Genomic DNA, 24,841 nt, shown 5'->3' on the forward strand with positions numbered 1-24,841 from the left:
AGATATTCTTTGTCCAGTCATCTGTGGTTGCTACAGAGGTTCAATTGACTCACACAGTGGCTGGGGAGGAAGGGGGATGTATAGTGTATGGTGGTTATTTTATATTGTGCTTTTTCGATGTACTATAATTAAATATATTTTTTAATTACCCCTTATTACTCCCCCTTATTTGATTTGAATATATTACTCATTATTACCTGCAATATTGAACACATTAATATGTTATTGATTGTTTTTAATCCATTTATTCTTGCCACACAGAACATAATTGGCCAATGAATACAGAGCAAATGGACATTTCTCTCTCTTTATTCTAGAAAGGCAAAGTATTCACTGATCAAATCAAATATTACAAAAACAATGTATACACAATTAAAGACTTTACAAACAATTACTTGAAACATTTGTTCCCCAGGCTCAGCATTTAAAATATTACAAATAAATTACAAAACTGTTAGCTTCTTTGTTCTTTGCATAGTCAAAATCATTTTGACTCCAAATGTATACAATAAATATACAGACATCAAATTTAGGCGAGAAGCAGAACAGAATAATAAATGAACCAATCAGGATGCACGGTACAAACAAACACTGATGATGACATTGCTGTTGCCAGGTGAAGGGGGATCTTCCAATAAGGTTAGTAAGTGTGGACTCACTTCAGCTCCAGCTCAGATGAGGACAGATTTCTCCGTTTTGATTTCTTGTACATGTAGCCCAGGAGGATGGTGGCCACTAGAAGCACCAGACCCAGGACCAGTAGGACCCACTGGCCTGCTGCAGCTCCTGCACCGTCCAGACTCATCCCAAGGAAGTCAACTTTACCCTCTTCTGGGGCTGGGGGGGATGTTTCTGAGCTGTCACCTGGGAACACACACAGAGGTGAGTGATGCAAATCAGGTTGTGGCATCATACCCCCATCAATAGCCTTATAGCTAGAAAAGACTCACTCTTATCCTACATTACTTTTCACGACTGCTAGTGCCGAAACTCAGAACAGCTTATTTGATGCATATTTAGAAAGGAAAGAGTATATTTTTCGTATCCTTTCCTCCATTTAAATGTTGTACAGTCAGTGGGTCTGAGAACATAGGTCTCTCAATTTTGTGCTCCCCCCCTTTTTCTAACCCCATTCTATTTTCTCCGCTATCGTGTTCTCTTCCTCGGCTTTTTCCACATCCCTGTGTATTGCTCTCCAATGTTCTCTCCACCTATTGGATTTCTCTCATTTGAGTCCTGTCTCCCCTCTATCTAATCTCGAACTCGTCCTTTCAGCAGGAACTCATCAGTACATGATGGATTGGAGGGATTGATTTCATTGCTAGGCGCCTCAAACCCCTAAAAATCAATGCTTAAGCTCTGACAACAGTTGTTTCTCTGCAAAGGCATTGGTTTCAAGTTGACATTGGAATTTTGGTAGCTCTGATGCATTGGGAAAAAAAAACATACTGTGCCAGTCAAAAGTTTGGACACCTACGCATTCAAGGGTTTTTCTTTATTTTCAGATGTAGAAAATAGTGAAGACTTCAAAGCTACGATATAACACATATGGAATCATGCAGTAACAAAAAAAGTGTTAAACAAATCCAAATATATTTGATTTTTGAGATTCTTCAAAGTAGCCACCCTTTGCCTTGACAGCTTTGCACACTCTTGGCATTCTCTCAACCAGCTTCATGAGGTAGTCACCTGGAATGCATTTCAATTAACAGGTGTGCCTTCTCAAAAGTACATTTGAGGAATTTCTTTCCTTCTTAATGTGTTTGAGCCAATCAGCTGTGTTGTGACAAGGTAAAGTGGCATACAGAAGATAGCCCTATTAGGTAAAATACCAAGTCCATAATATGGCAAGAACAGCTCAAATAAACAAAGAGAAATGCCAGACCATCATTACTTTAACACATGAAGGTCAGTAAATCAGGACAATGTCAATGACTTTGAAAGTTTCTTTAAGTGCAGTCACAAAAACTATGATGAAACTGGCTCTCATGAGGACCGCCACAGGAAAGGAAGACCTGGAGGTACCTCTGCTGCAGAGGATAAGTTCATTCGAGTTAACTGCACCTTAGATTGCAGCCCAAATAAATGCTTTAAAGAGTTCAAGTAGAAGACACATCTCAACATCAACTGTTAGAGGAGACTCCGTGAATCAGGCATTTTTGGTCAAATTGCTTGAAGGAAACCACTACTAAAGGACACCAATAAGAGGAAGAGAATTTCTTGGGCCAAGAAACACAAGCAATGGACTTTAGACCGGTGAAAATCTGTCTTTGTGAGATGTGTAGTAGGGGAATGGATGATCTCCGCAGGTGTGGTTCCCACGGTGAAGCATGGAGGAGGTGGTGTGATGGTGTGGGAGTGCTTTGCTGGTGACACTGTCTGTGATTTATTTACACTTAACAATCATGGCTACCACAGCATTCTGCAGCGATACGCCATCCCATCTGGTTTGTGCTTAGTGGGACTACCATTTGTTTTTCAACAGGACAGGACAATGACCTAACACACCTCCAGGCTGTGTAAGGGCTATTTGACCAAGAAGGACAGTGATGGTGCTGCATCAGATGACCTGGCCTCAACAATCACTCGATATCAACCTAATTGAGATGGTTTGGGATGAGTTGGACAGCAGAGTGAAGGAAAAGCAGCCAACAAGTGTTCAGCATATGCGGGAACTCCTTCAAGACTGTTGGAATAGCATTACAGGTGAAGCTGGTAGAGAAAATGCCAAGAGTGTGCAAAGCTGTCATCAAGACAAAGGGTGGCAACTTTGAAGGATCTAAAATATATTTTGATTTGTTTAACACTTTTTTGGTTACTACATGATTCCATACAGGAGGTGTTATTTCATAGTTTTGATGTCTTCAATATCATTCTACGATGTAGAAAATCCTAAAAATAAAGAATGACCCCTGAAGGAGTAGCTGTGTCCAAACTGTTGACTGGTGCGGTATGTATATATATCTATTCATTATAATTCACATAATAATTCACATTTCCTGTTGCTGCAGGATTATTTTCCTTCTGTAGCAAAAAGGCTCAAATGAAGATCCTACATCTGTAATGTCAATATTGAGCTTTAGGGGTAGATTCTATCAGATCTGCACTACTTGACACCTGCATAGCATTCCTAGATGCTATTCCAAACTCCCTCCACCTACCCAAGGATTTAGGAGTACAAAAATCAGTTAACTACCTAACTGATGATCTAAACTGAACTTTGTGTAAAACCCTAGATGCAGTCGCACTGCTAAAAACAAAAGCAGTTGTCATAAGAAACTAGCTCCCAGGTTTACAGAAAATTCCCGAGCCCTGAAACTAGCTCCCAGGTTTACAGAAAATTCCCGAGCCCTGAAACTAGCTCCCAGGTTTACAGAAAATTCCCGAGCCCTGAAACAAGCTTCCAGAAAATTGGAACGGAAATAGCTCTCCACCAAATTGGAAGTCTTACGAATAGCTTGGAAAGACAGTACCGTGCAATATCATAAAGCCATCACTGCTTCTCGATCAGCCTACTCTTCCAACCCGATTAAGGAGAATGAAAACAATCAACATTTATTTTTGATACTGTCGCAAAGCTAACTAAAAAAGCCGCATTCAACAAGTGAGGATGGCCTTCACTTCGGCAGTGATGAATTCACAAATTTCTTTGATGCAAAGATCATGATCATTAGAAAACAAATTACAGTCTCCTCTTTCAATATGCAGTTTTCTCCAATCCTCAGTTGTCCTACTGGACCCTATTCGAACTCAACTACAGAAAGAGCTACTTCCTGTGCTTGGCCCTCCTATGTTGAAAATAATAAATGGCTCCCTATCTTCCGGATGTGTATGAAACTCACTAAAAGTGGTAGTAATAAAGCCTCACTTGAAAAAGTGAAACCTTGACCCAGGTAATGTTAAAAACTATCAGCCTGTATCGAATTTCCCATTCCTCTAAAACATTTTTGACAAAGCTGTTGCTCAGCAACTCACTGCCTTCCTCAAGACAAATAATGTATATGATTTCAGACTGCACTCATGAAGGTGGAAAAGGACCTCTTAATGGTGTCAGACCAAGACTCTGAGTCTGTTCTTGTGCTCCTAGGCGTTGGTGCCGCTTTTAACACCATCGATCACCACAATCTTTTTGATTGGAGACCTGGTTTAGATCTTATCGGTCGGAAAGATACACTACATGACCAAAAGTATGTGGACACCTACTAATCAAACATCTCATTCCAAAAATCATGGGCATTAATATGGAGATCGTCCCCTCTTTGCTGCTATAATAGCCTCCACTCTTCTGGGAAGGCTTTCCACTAGACGTTGGAACATTATTTCGTTCTCCTGGCATCCGCCAAACCTAGATTCGCCCATCGGACTGTCGGATGGTGAAGAGTGATTCATTACTCCAGAGAACGCATTTTCACTGCTCCAGAGTCCAATGCGTCAAGCTTTACACCACTCTGGCACTGCGGTGATCTTAGGTTTGTGTGCAGTTGCTCGGCCATGGTAACATATTTCACGAAGCTCCTGACAAACAGTTATTGTGATGACGTTGCTTCCAGAGGCAGTTTGGAACTCGGTATTGAGTGTTACAACCCGAGGACAGGTGTGTTGACTTGTTGGAAAAGTGGCATCATATGATGGTGCCACGTTAAAAGTTACTGAGCTCTTCAGTAAGGCTATTCTACTGTAAATCTTTGTCTATGAAGATTGCATGGCTGTGTGCTTGATTTTATACACCTGTCAGCCAGGGATGTGGCTGAAATAGCCAAATCCACTAATTGTAAGTGGTGTCCACATACTTTTGTAGATACAGTTCATTCGGAAAGAATTCAGACCCCTACAACTTTTCCACATTTTGTTACCTTACAGCCTTATTTTAAAATTGATTAAATTGTTTTTTTTCCTCATCAATGTACACCCAACACACCATAATGACGTTGAATAGTATTTCAGTTTTTAAAAATTTCTATAAACCTATTTTTGCTGACCATTTACTCAGTACTTTGTTGAAGCAGATTTACAGCATCGAGACTTCTTTGGCACACCTGTATTTGGGTAGTTTCTCCCATTATTCTCTGCAGATCCTCTCAAGCTCTGTCAGGTTGGATGCGGAGCGTCGCTGCACAGCTATTTTCAGGTCTCTCCAGAAATGTTAGATCGGGTTCAGGTCCGGGCTTTGGCTGGGCCACTCAAGGACATTGAGACTTGTCCCGAAGCCACTCCTGCGTTGTCTTGGCTGTCTGCGTAGGGTCATTGTCCTGTTAGAAAGTGAACCTTTGCCCCAGTCTAAGGTCTTGAGTACTCTGGAGCAGGTTTTCATCAAGGATCTCTCTTTACTTTGCCCCGTTCATCTTTGCCTCAATCCTGACTAGCCTCCCAGTCCCTGCCACCGAAAACCATCACAACAGCATGATGCTGCTACCACCATACCATAGGGATGGTTTCCTCCAGACGTGGCGCTTGGCATTCAGGCCAAATGGTTCAATCATGGTTTCATAAGACCAGAGAATCTTGTCTCTCATGATCTGAAAGTTTTTACTGTTGATGCCTTTTGGAAACCTCCAAGTGGGCTGTCATGTGCCTTTTACTGAGGAGTGGCTTCCGTCTGACCACTCTACCATAAAGGCCTGACTGGTGGAGTGCTGCAGAGGTGGTTGTGCTTCTGGAAGGTTCTCCCATCTCCACAGAGGAACTCTGGAGCTCTGTCAGAGTGGCCATCGGGTTCTTGGTCACCACCCTGACCAAGGCCCTTCTCCCCCGATTGCTCAGTTTGGCTGGGCGGCCAGCTCTAGGAAGAGTCTTGGTACTTCCAAACTTCTTCCATTTCAGAATGATGGAGGCCACTGTGCTCTTGGGATCTTCAATGCTGCAGACATTTTTTGGTACCCTTCCCCAGATCTGTGCCTCGACACAATCCTGTCTCGGAGCTCTACGGACAATTAATTCAACCTCCTGACTTTTTGCTCTGACATGCACTGTCAACTGTGAGACCTTATACGGACAGGTGTGTGCCTTTCCAAATCATGTCCAATCAATTGAATTTACGATAGGTGAACTCCAATCAAGTTGTAGAAACATCTCAAGGATGATCTATGGAAACAGGATGCACCTGAGCTCAATTTTGAGTCTCATAGCAAAGGGTCTGAAAACGTATGTAAATAAGATATCTGTTTTCGCTTCTTCATTATGAGGTATTTTGTGTAGATTGCTCAGGATTTTTTGTTATTTAATCCATTTTAGAATAAGGCTGTAGCGTAATCAATGGTAAGTTTCGATGTTCCTCAAGGCTCCGTTTTAGGACCACTATTGTTTTCACTATATATGCTATATATGCTACCTCTTGGTGATATCATTCGGAAACACATTGTCAACTTTCACTGCTATACAGACGACATACAGCCATACATTTCGATGAAACATGATGAAGCCCAAAAATAACCTACCCTGGAAGCATGTGTTTCAGACATAAGTGTATGGCAGCAATTGTTTTAAACGTTTAAACTCGGACAAAACAGAGACAGACCTATTTCTATGTCCAAAAAACAAAGAGACGAAAATATCAAAAATATTTCAAGAGCAGCTTTTTTCCATCTTTGTAACATTGCGAAACTCTAACCTTTTGTAAAAACAATATGCAGAAAAGCTAATCTATGCTTTTGTCACTTCAAGATAAGCCTACTGCAATGCTCTATTCTCCGGCTACCGGGATAATGCTAATGCTAAGTACATCTGTTAGAATGTTGACTAGAACCCCCAAATTCAATCATATTACTCCAGTGCTCACCTCTCTACACTGGCTTCCTGTTAAGGCAAGGGCTGATTTCAAGGTTTTACTGCTAACCTACAAAACATTAAATGAACTTGCTTCTACTTATCTGTCCGATTTGGTCCTGCCGTACATACCACGCAGGTCTCCTTATTGTTCCTAGAATTTCTATGCTGGAGCCAGGGCTATCTCCTATAGCGCTCACATTTGATGAAATTGTCTGCCGATGCACACTCAGTCTCAACCTTTAAGTCTTATCTCTTTAGTAGGTCATATGATTGAGTATAGTCTGGCACTGGTGGTATGGGGGCTGTGTTTTGGCCAGTTGTGGGTGGGGTTATATCCTGCCTGATTGGCCATGTCTGAGGGTGTCGTCGGATGGGACCATGATGTCCATCGACCCCTCCCCTGTATCTATGCTGTAATAGTCTGTGTGCCGGGGGGCTAGCGTCAGTCTGTCCTATCTGGTGTATTTCTCCTGTCTTATCTGATGTCCTGTGTGATAGTATGCTCCCTCTAATTCTCTCATCTCTCTTTTTCCCCTCCCGGAGGACCTGAGCCCTAGGAACATACCTCAAGACTACCTGGACTGACGACTCCTGGCTGTTCCTGTCGTGCTGTCCACCTGGTCGTGCTGCTGATTCAGTTTCTGCTGTTCTGCCTGCGGTTATGGAATCCTTACCTGTTCACCGGAGCTCCTACCTTATCCCAGACCTGCTATTACAACCCTATCTCTCTCTCTCTACCTCACATGTTGTCTCAATGCTCAGTTATGAAAAGCCAACTGACATTTACTCCTGAGGTGCTGACCTGTTGAATCCTCTATAACCACTGTAATTATTGTTTGACCCGGTTAGTCATCTATGAACGTTTGAACATCTTGAAGAACGATGTAGCCTTAATGGCCATGTTCTCTTCTAATCGCCAACGGCACAGCCAGAAGAGGACTGGCCAGCCCTCAGAGCCTGGTTCCTCTCTAGGTTTCTTCCTGGGTTCCTGCCTTACTAGGGAGTTTTTCCGAGCCACCCTTTTTCCACATCTGCATTGCTTGGTCTTTGGGGTTTTAGGCTGGGTTTCTGTATAAGCACTTTGTGACATCTGCTGATATAAATGCATTTGATTGATTGATAGCAGTTGTTTTGTCTGTGTCCAAGGTGAAACTACATTAGAGCTGTCAAATCCACAAGCACAATCTACACCTCGATTAGGCTGATAGAATTCCTAATTATTTTGTTTAAATTAGTTTCAATTTGAGCGTCATCATTTTTATGTAGACTACACTTTCTCGTTCTGAACTTCTAATGCGAGTGGGACGGGTGTGGCTTTGTGCAAATGATCACAAGAACACCGGCTGCCCGATTTTGACAGCTCCAACGCAGTTACACCTCAGACATGATAAAACATCAGCTATGCGCGGGTGTCTGAATCCTGACCCCATAATGTTGTCATTAAGTGCAATTTCCCTCAATGAAGGAAGTTGAAATGTAGTTGAGGATAGCGTTTAAAGCCAGCTATCATACTCACTTGGTGGTTTCCAGTCGTATTCAGGCCAGCCTCTGACCTCATCGTTCTTGTTGTTCTCTGCTTCCAGCCAGTCAGTGAGAGGTTTGAAGTACTCTACCAGTGGCTGAGCAGACATGATGGACTTTCCAGTGATCATGGCCATCGTTTCAGGCCAGGGCTTACTGAAACCCACTTTCATCACGTCACTGCAAAACACACGGAAAGGAAGGATACAACAGGTAAAACAAGTCCAAAGAGTCTATCAGAATGGCTGTCTGTTTCACTATAGTCTCACAAATACGGTAACTTCCAAAACGACGTCATTTATCACATTCAAATATTGACAGTGCTGTCCTCGCGGTGATAGAATGCTACTTGTTTTGCGGGTGTGCACAGTACTGACCCTAGAAGTTTCCCTGCCTCTTTGGAGCGGTAGATGTCACAATCGTGGAGAGGGCCGACATGCCCGGCGGCGTTACACAGAGCCTGGTGGAACTGGAACTGGATGATGAAGCTCACAAAGTACCTGATAGGAAGACACACAGTCACATGACGTTCCCACTGCATCTCACGTACAAAACCAATCTGTTTTATGAACGAATGTCACTTCATGCAATGTAGGCCTACTTGTGTTTTATGGGCAAGAAAGAGAAGTGATCAAATTGAAGTTAGGTAACTTAACGTTGAACATTTGGCTCACTATTGTTTTCAGCATGTACATTGCACCACTGATTTCATCTCCTTTCATCTCCAGTAATAAATGTGGCAGACACCATGGCAGACACCGTACCTGACATAGGGCACATTAGCAGGGATGTGGAACTTTGCACCTGGGTCAAAGTCCTGCTCAGTGCGGGCCACAGGTGGACACAAGCCCTGGTACTTCATTCTGGAAGGGACAGACACAGTACAAAGAAACAATTCAGTCTTTCTTTTAGATAGATGAGATATGGAGGATGGAGGTTATTCACTAAAAGTACTGGTCTTTACCTCATATTCCACCATTCCTTGTTGTACTCCTCCTCAGAGATGCGCCCGTCAAACACTTTCCACCTCCACTGGTCCATCAGGTAGCCGAAGGGCAGGAAGGCTATTTTGTCCAGGGCGATGCTCATGAGGTAATTGATCGTACTCTCTATGGAAATGAACAGACACATTCACGTTTAGAGTGGCATAGCACATTCACAGTGCAATCACAGCGTATAGCTAGTTAATTTATGTTCGCCACACAGACTGCTTTAAAATATTATATTTTGTTGATGCTCTGTCTGCAGCTATGCTGTCGTCACATAACTATTTTTTTTCCGGTTGGAAGGTCTTGGTAGTGAATTGAAAATGTACCTTGCAAAACAATGCTTCTTTATTTTCCTCATATTTATGACAGGGAAAAAAGCAGGGCAGAGTCCAAATGATTCATAAGTAAGAGCTCACCGGCGTTGTCCTCCACCACATCCAGTAAACCAATCTCCTTTAGATGCTTGGGAGTCGCGACAGACAGGGCCAGCACATCACCGATGGCCTCGTGGAAACCTGGATTGGCGCCTTCGCGGAAGGATATGGGCTGGTCCTTGTACTGCAGGAAGTACTGCACATGACCCATCTCATGGTGAACGGTGATGAGGTCATCCATGGTTATCACGGTGCACTGTTTGATCCTGGAAAGGAAGCATATGAACTCATCATTTGAATGGCCAAAAAGGGCAGCCATCTTTGTTTTTCATGGGGAACGCAAACACATCTTGAAAGTTGAACGGGTTAGAATACAACGATGACGGGTGGGGGTACCTCAAGTGAAACTCACACCTGCAATCCTGTACATGTGAGTCCCAACCGCATTCACCAAGAGTTCCAAAGCTCCTTGCAAAGTTTCTGATGTTTTACTGCACTAAGAAAGCTACAGACTCTACATCCCTCCAAATTACCGGAAGTCTTTGCGGTTGTAGAAGTCCCAGGCGGAGGCATGACACACCACATTGCGTCCATCCTTGGGTTTCTCCAGCATGGACTTGGCCCAGAACTCTGGAGGCATGGGCAGCAGCCCCAGAGAAGTGAAGAAGTTGTCTGACTCTTGGAACATCCTGGTGGCATTCCAGCCCTGTGGGGAAAGTTGAGGAAAGCCAATAAGGTTTACCTGGTCAGGTCACATGGAAACGCAATAATATCCCACCGTTAAACAGAAAAACTGGTAGTGGTCAAATTTGTTACCTTGGCTATCATGGCTGGTGTGGCGTCTACTTGTGTGGCATCGGGGTAGGGAATGGCCAAGTCCATGATGCCAGACCAGGTCTGCGCCCACATGTTACCTGATAGGACAAGAGAAACATGGCTGTGCTGTTTTATCCATAACTAAACAAATGTTAAAAGGTATTAGCTATCTTTCAACCTTGCACCCCTGACAGAGCTAAAAACAGTGGGATTTAGATTCAGAGCCAGCGCAATCCCTAGCCTGGTGGACCTGTCACAATCAATGTCATGCTCAAGGAACATCCACAAAACAACAGTAGAATATCAATGTGCAATGGTCATACATAACAAGAGTTTTGGCCTTAGTGCTGGAATCCATGCGGGATTCTGACTCTTGGTCTCACCTAGAAGATGGGCAGGGATGGGCCCTCTCAAGTTGATGTGTTTGCCGCCATACTTTTTGTAGAGAGACCTGCGCACGTAGGCATGCACGTTGAGATAGAGGGGCTCCAGCTCCTTCCACAGATGCTCCAGGTCCTCTTCGAAGGTGGGGGTCTCGTACAGGGAGCGCCAGAATGCCCCGTTATCAGAGTGTCCTATGAACAGAAGCATTAGAGGGAAGGAGCATACGGTGCCAGAATAGAACATAAGTAGATTGCGGAGGCCGACAGGGCTGCTCCCTATTGCTTATTTTTTTCATATTAGTAGATGAAACCCTTCCTGAACCAATTAGAAAACCTACCAACTGCCAGCCTCTGTAGAAATGTCTTTGGGTCTTTTATTTTGAAGACCTTACCATTAAGAGTGGCAGCTTTGTTGGCCAGTTGAACATATCTCTTGTAGTCCTGTCGCAGTTCTCTGCCAGAGGCGTTTCTCCAGCCCTGCCAGGCAAATAACAGCTCATTATAGTCTCTGGACTCAGCCATAATCTGCTGGAGGTCTGAAACAAGACACAAACCAGAGAAAGAGTCAAGACCAGAACTCTCGGGACTCAAACCAAGACCAGACCCAACCATTTGAGACCCAGAACAAGTGTATAAAGGCCATGATGAGATCAAGACCCAAAAATGTGAGAGGAAAAAAAACAAGACCCAGACCAACCAATTAAAAAAGTTTGTGTATCTTGACCACATGACCACAGTTAAAAAACTGAGACAAACCTCTTTGAAGTTTCATATTTGTCTGGTTTTGCAGAGTTAGTTGACACCTCTTTTGCCAAATGTTATCTAGATAAGTTGTTATATTTATTACTATATATATATATATATCTTGGATGTAAAACAAATATCACATGGACTAATAATACAAACCAGTTCGAAAAATGGACAATAGATGGACCTTTTAATTAGGTAAGTGTTGAGTTTCAGCAAGTGTATTGTGGGATCTTACCTGGGTCCAGTGGATGGCAAGTCCCATTAGCTCTGCACACCTGAGCCACACTGTACTTGGTCTCCATGTTCGCCAGCAGAATGTTGTACTAATAAAAAAGCAAATCAACGGCATAAGAACTTGCGACTGCCCTAAAAACATTTTATAGTCCTACGTACCTGTTAAATAGCTGAGGCGTAATTTCATTAACGATTGAGGTTAATGTACTGTGTGATTTTGCCCTTGATTTTTGTGTCAATGAACAGGGGATCATTTCAAAGGTATTGGGTCAATAAAAGCACACAACCCATTCTTACCTCTTTCAGTTCCTCGTCGGGAAGTCCTGCTCTTTCGATGTCACTGAGTTTCTTCAGGATACGTTTCACAGAACCATCCTGGAAGTCTGTGGTGTCATACTTGCGGGCCTCTTTTCCGTAGGTCAGTGTGTGGATAGACATGTCCAAGTTCTTTTGCAGCTGGAGACAGAATACACTCACTCGTCACAACGGTCCATTGATTTGTCCAAGTGCAAGAAATGGGCCAGAAAAGCTGCAGGATGTGCAGTAGAATCTAGTGTGTTAATGCTGGGCTGGAACAAAAGCCTGCTCATCCTGTAGCTCCTTCAAACCCTGGTTCATCGATACTAAGAGCAGTTTTTGAGCTGTGGGTTAGTTGTGTGAAAGCCAATTGCCAATGTGTACAGTATGAGCGAGTGCGATGCGCCATTAAGACACCAGACCCAACTCTTACCATGTTCTGCTTGTTCTCCTCATTGATGTCAGTGTTGTAGGCCCACGATGCTTCAGTGTAGGCATTCCAGACCCCCTCAGAAGTGCTGTTGTACTCTTCCAGGAACTTCTTAGCCTGCACCTCATCTGCAATCTTGTCTAGGTTAAGAGAAAGGTACAGGTACATTTAAGCTACATGGCTATGTGACTGTGGCCTGTTTCTAACTTAAGATCTGAGGGTATAGCTTGAATTTGTATAAAGGTTCATCTTCCAGTGACATCCATGCATGATTTAAGAGAGAAGTGAATTTGTTTGAAGAATCATTTTATTGATTTTCAGCACGAGGTTTCAATTTAGTTTGCAACAATGAGAGTTCTCAATGTAATGTCCAAACAATGGAAAACAATACCCACCACCAGTAACACAATTATTATCGTTATCATGTTCATTGATAATAACTATTACAACAATCACAATAATAATTGCACTGCCTACAATTTCATCAACATGTAAGTGGAATCAATCAACAACAAAAATAGATGAATCACCAACAATGAAGGGCTCATATTAGAATTATAGACAGATGGTATAGAGAGTTTAACACCGTTCTTTGTCAGAAAATGAAAATGGAATAAAAAAAGAAGAAACAAAATGAATACACAAATAAATGAATTAGAATAAAGAGTTAAATAAATCAAAAATCTAACAAAACAAAAGGTTATAGATTAAGATTTTCCTTCATTTGTCCTACAATCGTATAAACTGAATTTGATATTTTCCTGTTTGAAACTCTGTACTGTGTGTATATATGTTTTTTTATCTGACAAATAAAATGAATGAATCCATCAAGTGGGGAAAAAACATTGATGCATCTGCCAAAAGTAGGAGGGGCAGACTTCTTCCAATGCAAAGTAACCATGTTGAAAAGGTCATTATAGTGCACTTGTCATCAGCTATATCATCAATAACCATATAAATCACATTGAAAGATGATCATTTTCCTCCACCAAATTTAAAGGTTGACTTTTGGAATTCTCCATGTTTTATTTGATGGAAAAATCCTCCTCCTCCTTCGGTTAAACCTGTTTACTGGCTTACCAATATCCTCGGGGTAGCCCTCTGGTACGGGTGGAACCCAGTTAAAGTCTGGCCAGCCCAGGGTCTCATTCGTCGCTGCATTCTGTTCCTCCAGCCATGTGATGATGGGACCAAAGTATTCCATCAGGGCACTGGCGTCCATCTTGTTTGTTCCGACGGCTTCCTGGAGCACCTGTGTCCAGGGCTTTGATTCTCCGGATTTAAGGACCGTCCTTTCAAATTCAACAGAGGCCACATGGGGAAATGTGTTAAGCCTCATTTACTAATGTAGCTTTGTATGGTTTAGCTTTAGCAAGTCTAGGGACAATGTTTTATGACTGATTCAGTTAGGGGGGGGGACTACATTTTAGGGTCATTTGAGATTAAATATATTTTGTGTCTCATCTCTTAACTTGATCAGGTAACACCATTGTTTATATGGCTGTAATGAATGTTCTAAGAGAGGCAATAACAGAACACATACTCTAAAATCTTTCCCGCCTCCTTGGACTGGTAGATGTCACATGTGTGCAGGGGTCCACTCTGATTGGCTGCCTGACAAAGCTTCTTGTGGAACTGGAACTGCAGAATGAAGCTCGCAAAGTATCTGCAGGAGACCAAACAACAATCTTGAATCAATCATCCCAGCAAACCAAAATTGGTTTGTTCGCATAAAACATTCGCCTGATATTGTAAGAAAGCTCCCAGAACACATTTTGACTGTTTTTTTAAAGGTTCCCAAAATGTTTCATTCGGTTGTGGGAATAGTCTTGTGGAATCATTGTAGGGATATCACAAAATATGAACTGTCCAGATGATTATACAATATTTATTTTGGGGTGCAAGAAACAGTCACCTTTTCTTTAAAAGTTAACATTTTAGTGAATGTTAGGAGAACATTCCAAGGATATTTAATTTAAAACATTATATTTGTTTTGTTCCAAAAATATGTTGTTATCAAAAACATGATTTCAATGTTTTTGGGAGGCTATCAACCTAATGTTAGATAAAACCCAAACTATAACTTAATGTGAATCTTATCTAATGTTCTGGGAATGTTTGAGGATTGATGACATTTGAGGATAAAAAAAATGTATGAATGAATGCATATTCGAAATATGTATATTCCCTCAGTGGTCTTTATTCCTGAAGTGTATGCGCATAATAATCACCAATAAAATGACCTGTATGTGGATATGAGGAAAGAAGTGCGATGGTTTGAAAGAGAATCCTACCTGATGTATGGGGTGTTTCCTGGAATGTGGTATTTGGCTCCAGCATCCATGTGCTCCTCTGTGCGTTTGGTGGGAGGACAGATACCCTGGTATTTTGTCCTTGAAAAGTGAACAAGGGAAGACAAAACAACAATGTTTTTTTAAATGAAACATATTCCCATTGTATAAAATTTACTATTATCTTGGATATAAAACAATTTCCCTCCGCAAACTTTGGTAATGTTGAGTCTTTTCTTGGCACTTACCTGAGGTGCCACCAGTCTGCGTTGTAGCGCTCTGGGGGGGTGCGCCCACTAAACACACTCCACCTCCACTGGTCAATGAGATAGCCGAAGGGGAGAAAGGCTATCTTCTCCAGAGCCATCTTCAGCAGGTAGTTGATGTCGCTCTCTACAATGAACAAGCCAATTAAATCACACACAAAAATAATAACCACCACAATAACTAAGTAAGTAAGTAACTTACTCACTAAGTAAGTAAGCAAGCAAGTCGGTAACTAACTAAATAACTACTTACTAACTTACATACTAACTTACTTTCTTACTTAAGCTGCTACTTTCATACTACTTACTCTCTTAATTTCTTACTTACTTTACTTAGCTACTTAGTGAGTTACTTACTTGGCAACACTGTACCTACTAACTTACTAACCACCAAAAATCCAATTGTTTTATAACAGTGTGCCATAGATTTATTTTTGCGTACCGTTGTCATTGGTCACATTGGGCAACAGGCCGATGCTGGCCAGATGCTTAGGCGTGGACACAGAGAGGGACATGACATCACCAATTGCCTCATGGAAACCTGGGTTAGCCCCGCGGCGGAAGCTATAAGGGAGTTCCTTGTACTGCAAGTAGTATTCAACATGGCCCATCTCGTGGTGCACTGTGAAAAGCTGCTGCATGTTGACTGTGGTGCACTGTTTGATCCTGAATGTGAGGAAACATCACATATGAAGACATTTCATTTTCATAGCATCGGGTAACTGAAGCCTCTCTTTCCTCGACTCCGGAGTTCATTTCCATAACCCCCTTTCCACTTGCTCACCTGAAGTCCTTTCTATTGTAGAAGTCCCAGGCAGATGCGTGGCACACCACCTCCCGATTGTCTGGCTTCTCCAACATAGACTTGTCCCAGAACTCTTGGGGCATTTTGATGAGGCCCAGGGAGGTGAAGAACTCCTCAGCCACCCGGAACATATGAGTAGCATTCCAGTTCTAGGAGGAGGAAATCATTGTATTTCAGGTATATACAGCCAAGCTTAACAGACTTTCAGTGGATGAATTCTGAGTTGGTACAAATGATTTCAACTAGGCTAGACAAGAGTTTGGGATTTTATTTTGCCATTTCTTAACATTAAACTATTTCCCACCCAGTGATCTACATGTAAACTGAGCTGATAACCATTTCTCCAATTTCACCAGCTTACTTGGGCCATCATTTCATCTGTCACGTCCACATTGGGTTTGCCGGGGAAGGGGATCATCATGCCATAGATGTTGTTCCAGGTTTGTGCCCACATGTTTCCTGAAGAAATGAAGCACACGCACCTAGCATTAGCCAGAGGCTTAATAAATCTACTCGCCGAGCCTCACTATTCACAAACACTGTGAGCAATGGGCTATAGGTAGCATCTGATGTTTCCTGACTACGTGACTTGACCAGGAAACCGCAGGGCCTGTTCTAACCTACATTATGTGTCTGATAGTAACGTCTATAAGCACGGCCCAGGTCAGGGCTAAGTGGTCAGGAAAAACTCAGGGCACCACCTTAAGTTAATGCTAAACTTTGATGGAGTGAGATTAAGTTGACAAAACAGCTGATAAATGAGTGATTGAACATTTTGCATTGGCTATAAGTTCAAAATGAAATGCAAAGGTAAACTCACCTAGCAGATGAGCAGGGATAGGTCCTTTAAGATTGATGTATTTCGGGCCGTAGTGGTTGTAGAGCTTGCGGCGCACAAAGGCGTGAAGATTCTGGTAAAGCGGCTGTATCTGTTTGTAAATAGCCTCCAGGTCACTCTCGAAAGTCGGTGACTCGTACCACGAGCGCCAGTATTCTCCCGTGTCATCAAAACCTAGAGAGACAGCACAACCACATGTTTATGAACAATGACCTTTCACCCCTTGTCCATCTGTCTCCCTCACTACAACCATGGACCAAACGTACAATGCCTATGAAATATGCTAGAAATAGTGACATTCACAATGACACCGTTGTGGGGTTTAACCATATGTAAGGTCAACGTGATATTTTGTACCATCAGCTTTATAGGCCTTGTTGCTAAGCTCCACAAACTTTGGATACTCTGCCTTGAGTGGCACACCCGATGCATTGTGCCAACCCTCCCAAGCGTACAGCAGTGTCTTGTAGCTCCGTGAGTTGGCCATGATCTCTGTCAGCTCTGTGGAGGCAAAGTCAAAGAGACCCTCAGTTACAGAACACAGAAACTCCCCACACAGGGGACTTCTGGATTTCCAAACGGCGCCAACGGAAAGAGAACAATGGTAGTTTTAACTTTTCTTAAACAATGAGGTGTAGAAGTGTTTAGATGACTTCATGCTCTCCTCTCAGTGGGAGAGGTGCCTAAAATACACATTTGCTAAGAGATTAGCCTTAAGTTATGATGATGCGACGGAGGCAGATAGTGGCCTAAAAAAACCATAGATATTTTACAGGTTGGGTACAGGAAGTGAAGGTGAGGAAAGAGGGAAGTTGAAGGCCACTGAACAAAGTGAGTTTGGTAATCCAACGGCTGGCGTTGTTTTGGGATGAGGGACCCTGGACCACCCAATGTTAACTTTAGTCGATTGTAAAATGAGGAATCATCTGGGGGAAGTGGACTCTAATTTTAGAGTGTGAACACGTGAACAGAAACCATTTCCATGACCTATAGGGTACCGAGTTTAGGACACCCCGAACTAAAGGTGTCAAAATGTACACAGTGTAGTAGGCCTGTCAGAACATTTTGTATTCGGTTGGTGTTTGATTTCCATCCATTACACTGCATGACATTAGGAAATGACTGACAGTAAGTTCAAAAATGATTGTGTGGGCGTATTACTGAATCACTTATGTTTTTTGGCCCAACACGATAGTTCACATTCGTTTTTTGGGGGGCACAGCTCACAAACCACAGGCCAGGGTTTAAACCAACATCTAGGTAATTGGGAATGACTGATGAAGTCAGCGTGCTCTGCACCGTAGTAATGACCAGTACTTGGCCATTTCAATGTTCCTAAAGAGCTTAAACCACATCCTCCAGAGACCTCTTCAAAGTAATTGCCCTCATCCTTTTCCTAACTTGTTATTCCATCCTCCCTTAAGGTTCCCTCATTTATTTTTACAATAAGCATAATATTGTAATTATAACTGTAATTACACAAAGACACCCACTCACCTGGCTCAAGAGACCAGCATTCATCTGTCTTTGGACACACTTTGGCAGTAGAGTATATTTCAGACATCTTGCTTAGTATGACGTTGTACTGGGTAAATAATAAGGAGATTGTGAAAAGACAAAATTGCTCTCTGAATCCATTCAGACCTTGCTGATGCTCTCCTTACAACAGCTGAACTAAACATATTATGTTTTATAACATCTGCTACAGACATGTTGACATTTCACTATCACATGGATACACAACATCTAATTCTGAGTCTGACTCAAAGCTTGTAGTAGCGCTCCTCTAAAAAGATGTCAACAATATGAGACTGACCTCATGTCTTTCTCCTGCAGGTAAGTTAGCCGCTCCCAGAACGTTGATCTTCTTGATACGCCTCTGCAGAGCATCATTAAAGGTGGCCACTAGCATATCAGAGAAGGTTTCTTTGGCCTTCTTCCCCCAGGCTTCTGTGAAGGCCTGCTTTAACCCATCAGATTCCACCTGTAACCACAGACAGGTTTTGGGGTTACTATAGTGTAGCAGCCCAACGGCCCTCACGTCACAGCATCCTGTATCTTGAGTAGTCACGGTCCAAGTCGGAAGTAGAACGCACAGGTACCATTGACATCCAATCGTTTTAGGGAAATTGATGATGCTGTATATTCTGTTCAGAAAACTATGAATAGCCATTACAAAACTACTTCCCAGAAACAAGGAATCCACTAACTGTACAGTCTCTCTTTCTATATCATGGCCACTCACACAATCATTTTCCTACCTCCATTTTCCTACTGTATTTGTCTTATTCCCTACTTCGTCTAGTGTCGTAAGACTGATTGCATTGCACTAAATCCCAAGCAAAGGCCCACAGCATATTGAATATTCATGGGGATCATGACAGTTAGCTGTGGGCCAGAAGGCCCTCTTTGTGACAACAGTCAGAGCTCAGGGGTTGAGTGGGAGTACAAAGACTAGAGAACCCTGGCCGGCCGGATCAAAAAGTTCCTTATGCATCTTATTAAGGAGTGGAGACGACTACTTAACTAGGAAAGCGGCAGAATCACTCAGTTCAAGGACAACACACAGACATTATACTGCTCTCTTGCTCTTACTACGTAGGCAGTACATAAACTCATAAAATGAGACGTGAGACCTGTCCTTGACATCGTCCTGGAAGGCCACTTTAGAGTAGAATACAGTCAATTCAACATTGTGCTCTGCTGTATGATAATGCTGATGATACACGAGGGATGCTGGAAGACAGGGCCACTCAACGCATCACACACATACCATGTTATCCTGTCCATTATGACACTGACTGAAGCGGAATACAATTGCGTCGAAGGGGTTGAGAGGCTTCAGCCCAAACCGCCTCAGTTCACCTTAGTGACTGCTTCTGACAGTTGACGTGTTTTACCTGCCAAGAACTAGACTATTACAAACAGATTAGATGGTGTTGCTTTGTTATCGGGTTAAGAGTGTTTTCACAGTAGAGTGAACGCCTCACCGGCGACACAAGGTGTACTGTGTGATAACAAAAGACAGATGACACACGGCCAACAGGGAGAATGATAACCTCAAGATGACACACAGTCACACACCCATGTGTGCTACAATGTGGACCCAGTGTGAATATGCCACAAGCGACAGTCGTTTTGGGTTTCCCTATACTGTAGTATCATGTTTGGGGAACACACAAAGCAACTCCTTTTCCTCCTGGGTGTTTGATCCTAGGACTGGGTAGACTGGTCCATTGTAAACTGTCCCTTTGTGTACTCTTGTGCACTCTCCATAAATGTTCATTTAACCCATTTGGGTACTGTTGTTTTTGCCGCGCTGTTAAAAACTCGAATTGAAAACCTACTAGTTCCCCAGCCGCCTTTCTTGTTTGTGATTTCCTACAGGGAATATTCGGCGCATTCTGTCTACGTCCACTGCATTAGCGGTTGAAGATTCTCCAACAGGACCTCCAGTCCATTAGTTGTGTTATTTGTATCTTAACCACAGAAGCATAGAGTCACTGTCAGGAGGACACTGGGGGCTGTCTGTCACAGCCCAGGACATAGACATCCTGTCAGGGCTGACAAGACAGTAGCTTCTGTTACGTGATGTTTTCATTGAGGTCCAGCTTATCCTCTGTGTCTCTACCGCCACTGATTAACTGCTGGGCTGGACGGAAAACTGGTACCAGATTTGAGGCATTAACTCTGACCTCTCTCCCACTCTCTGCCTCTCTTAAACTTGGTTTTGCTGCCACACACACTCAATTATATCATCAGATTGAGCTCTCCTCTCTTTTTTAATAGGATAATAAAGATAAGGTGAGAAGTTGTTGACTTACCCCCCCCCCTCTCTCTCTCTCTCTCTCGCTCTTTCTCTGTATATTTCTCCCTCTCCCCCTTTCTCTCTCTCTCAAGGCTGTTGAATGTGTTCACTCACTTATGAAAGATTGACTGTAATTCAGTAAGGTATAGTGTCATTAACCAAAGGGCCCAAGGTTCACTCTTGTAAAGTTCGCCAAGATAAAGTTAATTTGTAAAAAGGCCAATGGGGAGGGAAAGGTATCCTACAACGAGTTAGTCAAATGTTCCAATTAGAACGTTGGAATTCTGAAAAACTAGGAATCTCAGTCAAATTCAAAATGGTACTCTCAGTGTTTGGCTAAATAAAGTACTGTGCTTCTTCGCTTCATATTATTTCAGATTTTCTGAGGAGGACGAATGTTTCATTCAGTTGTGCTCTATGAAGTGAAGTGAAAGAAGACGCTTTGAAAACACAACTCCATGGATTTGGACCTGCTTCGACAGCCCTGGGTGCACACGCATCATGTACTTTTTGGATAGTTGATATTCCATCCGCATTTCAAAGTAACTGAGGCCCACAACCAGTGGTGCTCGTTGAGCATTGCATTTTTTTAGAGCTTACTTGATATTAACATCCCGGACTGACCTGTGTGTGTGTGTGTGTGTGTGTGTGTGTGTGTGTGTGTGTGTGTGTGTGTGTGTGTGTGTGTGTGTGTGTGTGTGTGTGTGTGTGTGTGTGTGTGTGTGTGTGTGTGTGTGTGTGTGTGTGTGTGTGTGTGTGTACATAGAGTTGCAAGGGGAATACATCTAGTCTAATTCAATTGCTTACCATGCTTTACCATGGTACAGTTTAACAGCACGTTTCTGCTATTTTCGCCTTATCCACAACGACAGGACTGAGACAAAGATTAACTCAGTGACGTAGGAATCCCAGGCCCAGCCCAAGTTGAATGGAGTGTTGGTGTTAACTTTACAGTACATCCCCACCAGTCAATAGGCCTTTCTCTCGCGTGATGGTGGGTCATGCTAATCCATTGTCACAGCCTGCGGGGAGGAGACTCGGAGAGAGACCAGGAAGGCTACCCTGCCAGATCTTATAGAACACCAAAACCCCTGATTCCCTTTGATCCAATATTTGATGTGTGGGGAATAATAGCGTTCATAACTGGCAGAGACGCTCGATGCCTGGTGCGCGTGTGTGTGTATGTGCGCACATGCGTGTTTGTGCATGTGTGTGTGTGTGTGCACTTGCATGCATGCGTGTTTGTGCATGTGTGTGTCTATGTGTGTGTGTTTGTTTCTCTCTCAGAGCGACAGATTACTGCCTCACACCTCCGCAGTTTCATTGATCCTTCCCAACTGCCTGGATGGCTTTACTTTTTCTAATTTTTCACAGTCTCTAGCTAACACTGTTCCCCAGCCCATTTGGTTATGCAAATGTCTCATGATAGCATATGGTGAGACGGGAGGAGCAGTAAAAGAGAAACAGGCGGCACTAGCATGCAAATGTCTCATTACTCCACTCTGAAAAGTCCCATTTAAACCGCACTATAGAGTCTTTAATTGTTTGTACTAGGAAGTCCATGTTATGCATCAACCTGTGAAATTGCATTTTCCTCAAATACCAGTACAATTCTTGGAAAAATAATCAGGCATTTGAACTTATAGGCATCTAACAAAACAACAACCCTCATTCTACCCTCTCCACACACACCCCACACCCCTCGGGCTTCATTCAAGACTCGGAGACGCTCAAACCACATGTGTGTGGGTTCTTTTGATGATTTCCGAAAACATACAAGCTGAGTTGGCAGAAATGGGAGGAACTGAGCATATCATTTTGGATGAGGATGAATAGGGTTGGTTGTAAAGCCATGCGGGGCTCAACCCAACAAACATCCCTGACAAACACAACTGAGTAAGACTTTACAGTACTCGCCTCCATGTTTATGCATACATAAAGCCTTTATAACAGCTGTGCGACATTCATAAAGCCTTTATGACAGCTGTGCAACATTCATAAAGCCATTTTAACAGCTGTGCAACATTCACAAAGTCTTTATAACAGCTGTGCAACACTCATAAAGCCTTTATAACAGCTGTGCAACATTCATAAAGCCGTTATAACAGCTGTGCAACATTCATAACGCCTTTATAACAGCTGTGCAACACTCATAAAGCCTTTATAACAGCTGTGCAACATTCATAAAGCCGTTATAACAGCTGTGCAACATTCACAAAGCCTTTATAACAGCTGTGCAACACTCACAAAGCCTTTATAACAGCTGTGCAACATTCACAAAGCCTTTATAACAGCTGTGCAACATTCACAAAGCCTTTATAACAGCTGTGCAACATTCACAAAGCCTTTATAACAGCTGTGCAACATTCACAAAGCCTTTATAACAGCTGTGCAACATTCATAAAGCCTTTATAACAGCTGTGCAATATTCATAAAGCCTTTCTAACAGCTATGCGACATTCATAAAGCCTTTATAACAGCTGTGCAACATTCATAAAGCCTTTATAACAGCTGTGCAACATTCATAAAGCCTTTATAACAGCTGTGCAACATTCATAAAACCATTATAACAGCTGTGCAACATTCACAAAGCCTTTATAACAGCTGTGCAACACTCATAAAGCCTTTATAACAGCTGTGCAACATTCATAAAGCCTTTATAACAGCTGTGCAACATTCATAAAGCCTTTATAACAGCTGTGCAACATTCATAAAGCCTTTATAACAGCTGTGCAACATTCACAAAGCCTTTATAACAGCTGTGCAACATTCACAAAGCCTTTATAACAGCTGTGCAACATTCACAAAGCCTTTATAACAGCTGTGCAACATTCATAAAGCCTTTATAACAGCTGTGCAACATTCACAAAGCCTTTATAACAGCTGTGCAACATTCACAAAGCCTTTATAACAGCTGTGCAACATTCACAAAGCCTTTATAACAGCTGTGCAACATTCACAAAGCCTTTATAACAGCTGTACAACATTCATAAAGCCTTTATAACAGCTGTGCAACATACATAAAGCCTTTATAACAGCGGTGAGACATTCATAAAGCCTTTATAACAGCTGTGCAACATTCACAAAGCCTTTATAACAGCTGTGCAACATTCATAAAGCCTTTATAACAGCTGTGCAACATTCATAAAGCCTTTATAACAGCTGTGCAACATTCATAAAGCCTTTATAACAGCTGTGCAACATTCACAAAGCCTTTATAACAGCTATGCAACATTCACAAAGCCTTTATAACAGCTGTGCAACATTCATAAAGCCTTTATAACAGCTGTGCAACAATCACAAAGCCTTTATAACAGCTGTGCAACATTCATAAAGCCTTTATAACAGCTGTGCAACATTCATGAAGCCTTTATAACAGCTGTGCAACATTCATAAAGCCTTAATAACAGCTGTGCAACATTCACAAAGCCTTAATAACAGCTGTGCAACATTCACAAAGCCTTTATAACAGCTGTACAACATTCATAAAGCCTTTATAACAGCTGTGCAACATTCACAAAGCCTTTATAACAGCTGTGAGACATTCATAAAGCCTTTATAACAGCAGTGCAACATTCATAAAGCCTTTATAACAGCTGTGCAACATTCACAAAGCCTTTATAACAGCTGTGCAACATTCACAAAGCCTTTATGAATGCATGCATAAGAGGGCTACAGTAAAGTGCTACCCACAACTCTAACTGGTACATAATGGTTCGCACTGGACTGAAGAGGCTAACGACTAACTAATCCAACAACTGTCAACCTTTCATTGAAACACCTCTGTGTGCTGTGTGCAGAGTGGGTAAGGGGGGCCGGGGGGAGGAGTCCTACCTTTTTGTTGGAGTTGTGGGCCGTAATGTTGGTCTGGTATGTCCAGCTGGCCTCTTGGTTTTGGTAGGTGACAAGCTCGGCGGTGGTATTGTAGGCAGTGACAAAGCTTTCAGCCCCGACCTCTGTGGCAGGGTAGTCCTCTGGCACCCACTCGGGTGGCAGGACAAATTGACAGAGTCCCAAGAGTGGCAGTACCAGCACCACTGCTGCCCAAAGCATTCTGGCCATTCTGGCCCTAGAGTAGTCTCTCCAATCAGAGGATAGTAAAGTCAAGAAAATAAAGTGGAGGAGGAGGTAGGAGAAGCTGCCTAAAAATGAACTTGTTGCAGTGAGAGGAGAGTAGAGGAACACCTTCCCTGGTTTTCTCTCATCCCAGTCTCCCTCCTGCTTCTCTTCTCCTACTGCCACTGTCTGTTCCTCCAATGCTGAGCCGCCACAGC

The 24,841-nt window shown here is 42.7% G+C and overlaps 1 protein-coding gene across 1 annotated transcript; it reads right to left on the reverse strand.

Moving 5' to 3' along the window:
- Nucleotides 1-293: 293 nt before the first annotated feature.
- Nucleotides 294-24,841, reverse strand: LOC118357611 (angiotensin-converting enzyme-like). The gene is made up of 25 exons (XM_052478387.1): nt 24,402-24,841; nt 18,576-18,743; nt 18,257-18,344; nt 17,117-17,260; nt 16,742-16,933; nt 16,283-16,380; nt 15,901-16,070; nt 15,559-15,782; nt 15,099-15,243; nt 14,854-14,952; nt 14,103-14,225; nt 13,640-13,851; nt 12,563-12,699; nt 12,130-12,288; nt 11,834-11,921; nt 11,241-11,384; nt 10,849-11,040; nt 10,466-10,563; nt 10,183-10,355; nt 9,692-9,915; nt 9,251-9,395; nt 9,051-9,149; nt 8,664-8,786; nt 8,282-8,466; nt 294-864 (listed from the first exon to the last, which is right to left on the reverse strand). Exons 1-25 carry the CDS (start codon nt 24,627-24,629, stop codon nt 656-658), a joined length of 3,867 nt encoding a protein of 1,288 aa, XP_052334347.1. The 5' UTR covers nt 24,630-24,841; the 3' UTR covers nt 294-655.

The sequence above is a fragment of the Oncorhynchus keta genome, chromosome 24, assembly GCF_023373465.1.
Source record: "Oncorhynchus keta strain PuntledgeMale-10-30-2019 chromosome 24, Oket_V2, whole genome shotgun sequence".
In the NCBI taxonomy this organism is placed as follows: Eukaryota; Metazoa; Chordata; class Actinopteri; order Salmoniformes; family Salmonidae; genus Oncorhynchus; species Oncorhynchus keta.

Coding starts and splice junctions, on each gene's coding strand:
- LOC118357611 (XM_052478387.1), bottom strand. CDS start 24,629: ATGGCCAGAATGCTTTGGGCAGCAGTGGTGCTGGTACTGCCACTCTTG. Junction 18,345..18,575: donor CTGCAGGAGAAAGACATGAG/GTCAGTCTCATA, acceptor TTATTTACCCAG/TACAACGTCATACTAAGCAA. Junction 11,041..11,240: donor CAAAGCTGCCACTCTTAATG/GTAAGGTCTTCA, acceptor TTCTGTTCATAG/GACACTCTGATAACGGGGCA.